At 45.2% G+C, this 12,063-nt stretch overlaps 1 protein-coding gene across 1 annotated transcript in view; it reads left to right on the top strand.

Moving 5' to 3' along the window:
- Positions 1–846: 846 nt before the first annotated feature.
- LOC131892249 (uncharacterized) overlaps positions 847–12,063 on the top strand; it is an 18,757-nt gene continuing 7,540 nt past the window's right edge. The window contains exons 1-2 of the mRNA XM_059242038.1: positions 847–1,020; positions 1,086–1,268. Of these exons, the coding sequence (XP_059098021.1) occupies positions 886–1,020; positions 1,086–1,268 (318 nt within the window). The 5' untranslated portion in view covers positions 847–885. The remainder of the gene's footprint in view (positions 1,021–1,085; positions 1,269–12,063) is intronic.

Below are 12,063 nucleotides of genomic sequence, written 5' to 3'. Positions count from 1 at the left end.
TAAATGTGTTCAAAGCCGATCCCCATCGCACACACCAGGACCCGCGAGGGAAACAGAGTGTTATTTCTCTGGCTAGCCCTCTACTCCGGTCCATTGAATCATGCATAGGGCGCTTGACATAACGATTTAACTTGGTAAGATCAGCAGTCGTGGGAAGTTCAATGGGTTGAGAATATTTTTACTTCTGCAAGCAATTTCGGAATGGCCCTTTTTATCACATGTTTTGCGTAGTTATTTCTCAGCTGGGCATACATTTTTGGGAGGATGGGATCCATTGCGATGGTAGCATCTCTTGTGTGTATCATCTGGGCTTCTCAAGCTTGGAGATTTTCGCCTTATGCCAAACACTGTTTTTCCAGCGCCACTCAGTGTTGTATTTTTTTCATCCTGAAGTAAGGCTTCTAGTGCTTGACTTTTTTCTCATCAAAATTAGAGATTCTGTGAAAACAAAAAAATACTGACTAAAATCTCCACTAACTAGAGGGCTAGTCAGAGAAACGACACTCACGATATTTCTGAGATTTTTGGCTCCCTCACGGCTGCCTGGTGTGTGCGATGGGGATCAGCTTTGAACACATTTAGTTACGTGATTCTCAAAATCAAGTTCCAAATTCAGGGAGCCAGTGAGATGATGGCTCGTTTGTCTGCTTTGGTTGAAACTGAGTAACGCAAGAGAAGTCGATCAGCCCGACACCCTGCTGCCCAACTACCAAAATGTGTTCAAGGCAAAGTCTCAAGTGGCTTGGTTGGATTGAATTTTCTCTGACAAGCCCTAATGACTAGTTATGACTTGATTTGTTCTCAATGATTTCATCCGTGGATATAGGACCAGTTTTGGGTTCAATTTTGTTCGTGGTTGGAACGCCTGGCCTCCCATTTTATGTCATGGGAGGGATTATCCTTTTCTTCACCTTGGTGCTCTTCCTGATGGTTCCAAATGTAAAACCTGGCTCTTCCTCCAAGAGCAAAGACCTGGCCAATGGCTCAAAACCCTGTCTCACCATTAGAAACGTCATCCAAGTGAGGGATTTTTTAATTGCTGTGTGATAAAAATGATCATTCTCGTCATCTGACTTAAATTTTAGTCTTTTAGTCTTTCCCTCCCGTTTTTGGACAAATTCATCCTTTTTTGTGGAAATGGGATGCTTGAATCCATGCTCCAACCACATATGATAAATTCCGAGGCTCAAGCAACTCAGTTCGAGGTCAGCATGGCATTCTTGATCATGGCCACGTGTTACGTGGTCATCTGCCCAATTGTTGGTCACGTAAGGAACTTAAAAATCATCAGTCAGGTTACAACAATTGGCTTTTCTATCGTAAGTTGTAAATGGAATGTTTCTAAAGATGAATCGGTTATTGAAAACCATATTTGCTTACTCTAACATTTGGTCCTTAGTAATAAATACTGGTGATAAGTGCAAGAGTACCACTTTCAAAACCATGACAACTACACGCAAAATACGATATAAGATGTGGGGATGTGTATTGAGATAAGTTTGAACACAGCTTTGGAATCAGACTTGTTTTGAATTCAATAGACACAAATACTTTCTTAGCCTTAAATATGAACAGACTTAAAGAGAACGAACAACAGAAATGGTGAACTATGCCATTGACAAAAGTGTTCAGCCCATTTAGTTTTTCCTAACCCTCATTATAATTTAAGGATCCATTAGCCCATTTTTGTTACTTAAACGTGACGCCTTCTAACATTGGTACTCTGAGAGACAGTTTGACAACTATAGTTCGGTGCTCATGCTTGATACTCCTTTGCATGTTGTGGGCCAGTGCATGCCAGTGATGTCACAAAGAAGTGAGGTCAGCAATGACCGTAGAAAAAAGGCTGTGTAGCTGCATCATAGAGGCGTGGGCTATAAGAAGATTGCCAAGCAACTAACTCTGCCCAGAGTGATGGTCCAGAGCATCATCGTCAAGTACACAAAGACGGGATGTGTGGAGAACCGCCCTCAATCTGGGCGGCCAAGATCACAACCCGAATGGATCGACTCATAAACAGGCAAGTCTCCAGCAACCCACAGACCACCATCAAGGACGTTAAAGCCAGCTTTGGTGAAGATGGACAAGGTCTGACTAATTGCACTATTGGCCAAGCTATTCATAGATGGGGTCTGAAGACCAAGACACACTCCACTACACCAACCCTGACACCTAAAAGCTCGCCTCGAGTTTGCCAAAGACCACCTGGACAAGTCTGATAACTTCTGGTAGCAAGTGATGTGGTCAGATGAAACAAAGATCATGCTATTTGGTCACAATGACAAACAAAAGATCTGGCGGAAAACAGGTCAAGCCTTCCTTTCCCTAAAAATACCATCCCTACAGTGAAGTATGGAGGTGGAAGCATCAAACTGTGGGCCTGTTTCTCTGCTAATTGCACAGGCAACCTTGTGAGGATCCATGGCAACGTGCACAAGGAAGACTACGTCCACATCTTGGAGGAGAATATTAAAGAGTCGTTGCACACTCTTGGACATGGCTACAACCGGGTGTTCTAACAGGATAATGACCCCAAGCACACAAGCCTCCTTGCTCGGAAATGGATCGAGGAGAATGACGTTGACCTCCTGCCATGGCCTTCTCAAAGTCCAGACCTCAACCCCATCGAGAACTTGTGGCAAGAGCTGAAGGTAAGGGTGAGAGCAAGGAAGACAAAGAACTTGGACGAGCTGGAGTCTTTTGCAAGGAGGAGTGGGCTCACATCTCTGTTGAAAACATGCTCGAAACTCGTCCTCAATTACAGAAGGAGGCTGACGTCTGAGATCCAGGCCAAGGGAATCGCTTCCAAAAATTAAGCTCCATTTTCTCACATCCATCACGTGGGCGTTTCGCCCGTTATTTGCGAGGAAGCACTCGTAGAAGACAACTACGCCAAGGAGAGGCCAGGAATCCGTTGGATCTGGTCCTGCATCAACCAAATCCGGAAAAATAGTCGAGTCAAGATGAAGAAATCGACGATTTCGCCTCATAGCCGTCACATGTTATGACTGGAGAACGTAGGACCGGCCATGATCCATGTGCTCAAGGATGGTAGAGCCTGACACCCATCGCTTAGAGACCGGATTGCAGGGTTGACAAAGGGGGAGAGTACAAAAATATCACAGGAAGTTTGGTGGGAATGACTAGGATTGTTTCAAACAATTGACTAGATAAACATGCATATAAAATAGATAATGTATAGATGACTAGAGTACATTGATTTGGTGACTAGGAAGATTGACAAGATGTTGTAGGGATTGACTTGAATCCATCCTCCATCCCGGTCACCACGTCCAACGGTCCTCCCCAACCTGGATAATTGATTGCTCCCGGAACGGGTTTTATCAAAATGTTAAGATAATGTATGTTATTATCTTGGGAAAATCCCAAAGTTGTTGGATTGCCCATCGTGTAGTCTGTTTGTCGGTCAGATGTCGACCAAATGCCAGCCTAATGCTCGTAGTGACGTCGTGATCCATCACAAGTAGCTCCTCCAGCCCTTGATCACAGATGTACAATGTCACAGGAACCGGTTGTATCAAAAAGCATTGTGATTCAGTGTGAATCAATCACTACATCGTTTCTATCACCAAGGAAAAGCTCCAGTACCCGAGGGGCTGGTCAGCCCAGCTACAACCATGGGTGAGGAATGTCGGCTACATGTTTGAAGGGAAGAGAAACAGGAAACCCTCGGTCATCAAAACCAATATTCTCGTGATCATTTTGAGAAGGGGGAAGAGGATCTGAATAAGCAATCTCATCCTCAAGAATCAATGTTACCAAAATGTCGGCCCCCTGACGGCAAATGACGACCAATCCTTCCTGGATATCCCGTTGGGACGTGGTTCCGGCCCAACTTCAACCCTTTGCCGTCTAGACGCAGTGGTGGTCAGATGTGGCCCACATACCACACCTTACAGAAGAGGCAGAGGTAAACCATTGTCGGCAATCTGAGAAACCCCTCGATGGCCAATGTGACTGGCCTCACAAAAGGAGGTCAACCCTGGATATTGAAGAAACCGTCGCCGTCCACCAAGGGCCCTGGGACAATCCGTTTAGCCTCCATGAGGAAGAGGCGGAAACCAACATTGTACGGGAAAGTTAAATCAACAAACAGTCACATTTTCGTGCTCGAGGAGAGCAGAGTCACATTTTGGTTTTCAAAGAGAGAAGTCTGTTTTGGACTTCTCCGAGAAGTCACCATTGAACATTGAAAGTGAAAGCAACTCCATCTTGAAGCTCTTGCTGGTAGTTGAATCGAGAACATTTTGATAGAGTACGGGAGGTTAAGTCTGTCCATTTTGAATAAGGACAGTGAAAGTCAACGATTGGAGTCGGGACCCAGGAAGCCATGCAGAGTCAAGTGGACCTGGGGAAGTGCATAGCATACATCAGTGAGCCAGCATAGACGAGTTGAAAAGTCTCTGGAGCTGAGTACAGGTGCAACTTCTGAGTTATACTCCGTCAATTTGATTCTGGACCTTCAATCCATCGAACCGACGTCATTGCCGTGGATCTCTGTTGGACGCAAGAATCACCCTCATCCAAAGTAGGACTCAAACCATTTTCGGTCCATGTATGTTTTCCCTCTTCCATGGCCAAGCAATTACCCCCTCTTTCATTACCCGAGCAAGACAGCTGATTGGTAGAGTGTCATTTTCATGTTTGTGATGAATAAAGTAGATTGAACTGTACAGTTTGCCTTGAAGAGTAGCCTAGATCAAGGACATTAAAGCAAGGAAACGCCACTTTTTTGTGATCACCAAACCTTGCACGCCAAGTAAGGCCTAAACTTCTGCTGCTGAAATTTTTAAATGTCAATTATTGGCATAAATATTGCACAAAGTATGTGACTAATATCGTTTTCGTAACCATTGATGGCATGTGCTTGAAACCAGGCATATAAATATACTTAAAATAACTTTAAACATGTCTTAAAGTACAATAACTGAAAAGTACTTCTTAGATTTTCTTGATATAGCAAGAATTTGCTCTAAACACAAGCAGTCAATACTCTTTTGCTAATAATATTATTTGTAGAAAATTGTTTCAGAAACATATTGACCAAATTTCAAGTAATTTGTTGCGTGTTTTATGAAACTATGGCTCTCACTCTAGGAATGGCCCTCAAACCAAAAGTAGACATACTGTAACTATTGTTCTTTAAACTCATATGGATCATGAAATAATGATTTTAAGAGATTTGGCATCTGTTTTATTGGACTAATTTGGTATTTTGGGTGCTTTTGCAAGAAAAACAATTTATTGGAGTCCAAAGTACTTTGGTATTACTCTGTGCCCCTTAAATAATGCTTGCCTTTTATTCAAACTTCCTAATAAGTAGAAATTTAAACTCTGCAAAAAGATAATTCATTCATTTTTCACCAATGCTTGATGTTTTTTTTCAAATGTGTGAATTAAGAAAATTATTAATTGACCATCCCAGATATTCTAATATGTTAACATTTATTTACATGCGTTTTATTGCTTATTCCTTAAATTTCTTTTATATTTTGTCAGTGTAAGTTAGACATCAATTAATAAAGTTATTCTTAATGATTTTCTATCTATGCGTGTTTTTGAGCCAATTTGACTCAATATTTCGCTGATTAGAAAGACAATTTGATTATTTTTGATTAATTTGATGTTTATGAGTATTTCATTTATTCTTCTGACTTTCAAAATTAATTCAGAAATATTTAGTTTATGGACGGAGTTGTATATCAAGGAGATCATTATTTAATTAAAAACACTTAAACGTACTATGTAGTAAGGATAATCTTTTTTTATTGACTATTTATTTAGTTACTGTCTTGATTCAACGCAATGGCCTAACTTGGCGGTCAGTGGAAAGCCGTGTCGTTTCCTCTTGCCTAGATTTCCCAGACGACCGAGATCGTGCTGGCATTGTAGGGAGTAGAGGTAGCAAGTGATTTGTATTCAACTGTATCTAAAGTTCATCACTCTTGTAGCAGAAATCAGTAGTTAGACTCCAGAGTAGAGGTCGACTTTGATAGACGCATTTAGACTAGGATAGTGACCACATTCTGCAGGGTAGTTAGCCTTGAAGATTGGCCCAGGTATATGCCAGACAACCGAGATTGATCTGAGACCGTGGGGAGTAGAGGTAGCTAGCGATTTGTGTCCTAAGTCAATTGATGATTGTTTGAAGCCCTGATAAAGGAAGCTCGAACTATTGCTCGTATGCCCTGATTAGGGTTCTAACCGAAGGCCTTAAGATAGGTCTAAGAAATTGAAGCCCATGTACTAGGTGCTCTCCATCTTTGAGAGCTATCAAGGTATTTTTACCTAGTGCTTGGGTCAGGTGTTCCATGTTTCCGTTCACCACGGGAATTCAATAAGTCAAGACCTTTCACCCCTGGCTGGTGGACGGAACACCAGTCACCGCTGCATCCACGGCCATCCCGCTGCACCATGCCCTCCCATTGCAACCACGGCCATCCCGCACGCATCATGTCTCTTCTGGGCCCAAGTTCTGCATTGGCGTCCTCAGTCCCTCAGTCCTCTGAGGGAAAGTTTTTCGGCCTAGACATGGCTACTACCGGCTGTGCCATGTATGGTTACCAGATGGTGGCTGTTGACTAGATGTTTATTGCTTATTTGTGGAGGAGCTTATATACAGAGAAATCTGAGCTATGGCAATGAAGTGGTGGGAGCATGAGTAGCAAATATGACAAGTGACTAGAATATAACACATATAAAGGTGGAATAACAAGTGCAAACTTGTATCAGACCACTCTTCAGAAGCTACTTGTTACAATAGCATCAAATACAAGAACACCCACCCCGGTGCTGATTAATGCCCCGCCACCAGATGGCCAGACCGTTAAAAAGGGCAGGGCTAGTGACGCTCTCATACCCTTTGTTTTGACTTTCGACCACACCCCAGTTGAAATGAGATCATGGGTCACAAAGGTCAAGGCGTTTTACAGGTCAAATTCTTTGGATTGTTGCCCAATCTCAGAACAGCATGCATACTTTCGCATATGCGTAGATGCTCCATTAGAAGCCAGGATTCATGATCAGATTCAAGAAGATGCCCCAATATTTGGTGATGATGGATGTATTACTCTATTGGAAAAAGAGTTTCTCCTCAAGTATCCACTTTTTGCAAGAAGGCTTGAGTTCTTTCGTCTTCTGAAATCACCAGGCCAGCAATTCACACACTTAAGTGCAAAGCTCTGTTCAAAGAAAGAAGTGACTGATCTTCATAAATTACCTATGGGCGACCTCTATGTGTTTCAATACATCTGTGCTTCGTCGGATACCAAACTCAAGGAATTGTTTTTGAAATCCGAGAGTCCAAGTCTGGAAAAGCTGAATCGTACGGCACAAGCATATGAGGTGACTTTGTCCACCCTGAAAGCAATGGGGGGACCAGAATGCCATGCAGCAAATTTATCGTCTGAATCCATTCAAAGAAAGACGAAGGGAAGAAGTTCGGGGAAGATTAATTTGAAGCACAATCTACATGGAAAATGCTACAGATGTGGAAGTTCAAGGCACAGAGCTGATGATTGCCCAATAAAAGGTGCCACATGCCACAAGTGTGGAAAACAGGGACACATCAAGCCAGTCCGTATGGCCAATCACAACAATGGTATCCGAACACAATGGGCCATTACTTACGAGCACAAAGGACAAGGTGAAAGCATTGCAACTCTGCAGATTGCAAGTTCAAACGTCCTCACTCCAACGCCCCGAATACATGACCACATAGACCCGCTCACAGGCAAGAGTGCCACCTTTAATGCCCTACCAGATACAGGAGCAACGTGGAGAGTTATTTCTACCTATTTAGTCAGAAAACATAAAAGACCCATTATTCAAGGAGAAGTTGTGTTAACCGGAGCCAATGGCAACATCTTGGCTTGCGAGGGATTTGTTAAATTCAAACTCTCCATTGAGAACTCCGATAAGATTTATGTGAAAGCAATCGCATGCTTGAATGTGGTCGAAGATGTTTTGGTGGGATGGCAAGACCTTCAAAAATTACAGGTCATTAAGGAAGATTTCCCAAGAGCACAAGTTGAATCAAACGCGCTTGCTGCACATATGAATCAACGCCATCAAGATTTGGATTTAAATCCAATATTTTCGGAATTTTAAGATGTTTTGAGGGATCACCTAGCTAAGAGGCATCTAGCAGGCCCCCCAATGAAGATGCATCTGCGTAATGTTGTAAATTTAAAGCCACGAAGGAGTTCTTACTGTACGACCAGTGCCCCTGAACATGAAGGAAGAAGCAGATCTTCTTATCCAAGATCATATGGATTCTGGGTCATAACGCCTTCTTCCCGGTCTCCAACCGATTGGATCAGTCTCGCATTTTTTGTGCCCAAGGGAGATGGAAAAGCCGGAGTACGTTTAGTCACGGACTTCTCGCAGCTCAACATGTTCGTCAAACGCCCAATCCACCCATTCCCTTCTAGTCGAGACATTACCAACAGTATTGATAATACATCCAAGCTTTTTGCCAAATTGGATGCTGTTCAAGGATATCATCAGATTCCTTTGGACGAGGACAGTTCACTCCTCACGACGTTCCTTTTGCCTAGTGGAAGATTCCACTACAACAGAGCCCCCATGGGACTCAACACGAGCTCTGACGAATGGTGCCATAGATCAGATGTTGCAATTCAAGGGTCTACCTGGAGTACTTAAACTCGTGGACGACATTCTCGTCAAGCACCAACTCCAGACGTTCTTTATTGGAGAATTCGTGCAGTGTTGGAAAAGTGCCGCGAACATGGTATTACCACTTCAAAGAAAAAGCTTGCATGCGGCCAAAAAGTGAAATTTGCAGGTTCATCGTGTCCAGTCAAGGTGTTTGGCCCAATCCGACAAAACTGGAAGCGATTAGCAATATCCCAGAGCCAGGAGATCTCATTTCTTTACGTTCCTTTTTAGGACTGGCAAACCAGTTGGAGCGTTCATCCCAAATTCGTCACCAGTGAGTTGCGTGACTTACTTATGAAAATGTTGTCTTTCGAAGGCTGCCAAAACACTTTCTGTTTAAGAAGGCAAATAAAGTGCTTACTTCGGCCTCTCTTTTTCAATTTTTCGATCCCACACTTCGGACGGCTTCGTCCTTATTCAACATGGATCTCAGGATGAGATACGCCTCATCCAGTGTGGTTCTTGCGCGTTAACCCCGACGGAATCCCGTTATGCCACGATTGAGCTCTAATGCTTGGCCATTACTTGTGCCATTCAAAAGTGTTGATTTTACTTGTTGGATGAAATCAAGGTCAGCTTGATTACGGATCACTGCTCCATGGTCGGAATTTTTGACAAGCCTTTGGACGACGTTTATAACACTCACCGTTCATTTTTTAAGCCACCTGTAAGTAGTTTTGACACGTTGGGATGGGTATTTTGCATCGAATGTGAGATACAACCACAAAACGTCATTGGTGTGTGATCAGTGATGAAAAAATCGAGATTGATCAATTTTCTGCCACTTTCTGCCACCAAGTGGCTGAAAATGGCAGAAAATGGCAGAAAGTGGCAAAAAGTTGGCAAAAAAATGGCAGAAATTGCTGGAAGGTGGGTCAAAAAATGGCCGCCGGTGTTTAGAATGGCCGATCTTGATTCTAAAAGATGTCAAAGACAAGAAGGATCATATGGGTTGGATAAGTTTTCAAGTGTCCTTTGCTACAAAGCATATTTATATAGGACTGGCTGAAAATGCAAAATGTTCCTCAAACATTGATTATTAATACTGTTTGATGGTTCATTGAATTGATAACCAATATCCATAGACCACTTTGAAGTACCAAGGCTTAGCCACAACACTTGAACTTTTTTCACACTAATCAAAATGGTTATTGAATACGATATAACTTTTTTAAATGCAATTGTCGTCATTTGACTTTAAGAAGTTTAGATCCAAATGGCATCCCTGACTCAAATCGAATTGCGGTGGCAAAATTCGAACTTGAACCCCAGGCAGAACACCCAACAGACATGGCTCCGCAGGCGCCTGCGGCCACGCCTGCGGGCAACACGCCCAGGATTGAGGCAACTAGCAGCACCTCTCGCGGTAGTGCCTTACCCCAGTATTTGCCAAGAACCGCGGCCTCCACCCCTGGGGGGCCACCAACTTCCTATTTTGTCAACGGCGTTTTTTGTGCATGTACCACGCAAAGTACGGCAAAGACGCCTACCACTACTCAAGCTCTTCCATCTGTCAATGGCCGGGCCCCCTCCGGCCGTCACCTCCGGCTCTGCCCCAATCGGACACGGTCACGCCCATGACCCCACTTGGTGTGCAATGCCATTGCTGGGCTCACTAAGCTGCCATCCAGCATTGACGCCCCCCGTCTTGCCTCTCCTGGCCTACTGCTGGCCATCAACTGCACCAAGGCCGCCATCCGCGTCACTGATAGCTCCACTGGTATCAAGTGGCTGGCGGACACATGAGCCCCCCCTCATTCCACGCTGGCAACATCCGACAACAGGCTTTCTTGTCTGGCCCCCAACAATTGCTCTCTTCAAGATGGCTGATGGCTGCACATGCCCGTTTATGGATCAGGCGCCTCTCCGTCCAGCTCGCCATCCTGGGCACCTTTGAACTGGCCGCCTACGTGCGGACGTAAACAAATACATCGTTGGCTACAATTTTCTGGCCCATGCACGCCTCCTGGTGGACTGCCACAACTCGCGGCCTGCTAAACTCTGCCCGGACCCTTGTCTCTGGCTTCGCAACTCATACTCCATCAACGCAGTACTGGTCCCCCGCTCTCCCCCACAGCTGGCGTCCGACCCCCTTATGTGGCTGCCGTTGTTGCCTTCCCACGACGTGGCAGCCGTAGACGGGCCTAAGGCCACCAAGATCTCCAAACCCAAGTACAACGTTGTCTGCTTAATCAAGTTCAAGCCAAACACTTCTCATGACCAAGATCTAGGACTGCCCCCGGCGTATGTTTGGTCCAAAAACGTAACGCCGCTAAGGCCGCCCTGGACAAGCTACTGGCCGCGGGGACCATCCGGCCTACGTCCTCCAGTGGCATTGGCCCATTACGTTATTGCCAAGCCTGATGGTTCTTTCCGCCCATGTGAGGAGACTGCCAACTTAACTACCACCACTTTTAAAGGATGCGTACCCCTTGGCTTGTGGACAACATGCTTGCTTGCCATGACCGGCTCTGAGGACTTCAGCTGCCTCGATCTTGCAAAGGCGTTTAACCAGGTCCCCGTTGACCTCCTCCTCAAGCTGATGATGATGATTTATTTCGGGGACTTTGTTGATATGGTATGAACGGGAATGATAATAATGGTTGACAACAAAGAGTATTCCAAAGGCTCTGTGGCCAAAGATCCGGCAGTGGGCTTTGGCAAGAACGCGTCCTTCATGGCCATCCAAAGCCGGAAATTGCAACCGCCACTCAACTTGCCTTCACACAGAACGCTCACACCCCACCCACCTCGTCACAGACGTCTCTCAACTACGCGCAGTGTGTTTGCTGTCCTTGAGCAGGACCACGGCCTGCCTCTTCGCTTCTGGCTGGAGACTGGCGGCACAGTCACCTTCTTCAGCATCTATATCACATTTGGGACACGGTCACGCCCATGACCCCCACGTCGTTGTGCAATGCCATTGCTGGGCTCACTAAGCTGCCATCCAGCATTGACGCCCCCGTCTTGCCTCTCCTGGCCTACTGCTGGGCCATCAACTGCACCAAGGCCACCATCCGCGTCACTGATAGCTCCACTGGTATCAAGTGGCTGGCGGACACATGAGCCGCCCCCTCATTCACGCTGGCAACATCCGACAACAGGCTTTCTTGTCTGGCCCCCAACAATTGCCTCTTCAAGATGGCTGATGGCTGCACATGCCCTGTTTATGAAATCAGGCGCTTCTCCGTCTAGCTCGCCACCCTGGGCACCTTTGAACTGGCCGCCTACGTTGCGGACGTAAACAAATTCATCGTTGGCTACAATTTTCTTGCCCATGCACGCCTCCTGGTGGACTGCCACAACTCGCGCCTGCTAAACTCTGCCCGGACCCTTGTCTCTGGCTCCGCAGCTCCCTCGTGC

This window comes from Tigriopus californicus, chromosome 12 (assembly GCF_007210705.1).
Source record: "Tigriopus californicus strain San Diego chromosome 12, Tcal_SD_v2.1, whole genome shotgun sequence".
NCBI lineage: Eukaryota > Metazoa > Arthropoda > Copepoda > Harpacticoida > Harpacticidae > Tigriopus > Tigriopus californicus.
Note: the sequence above shows the minus strand (reverse complement) of the source record. Positions and strands in the feature narration are given on the sequence as shown.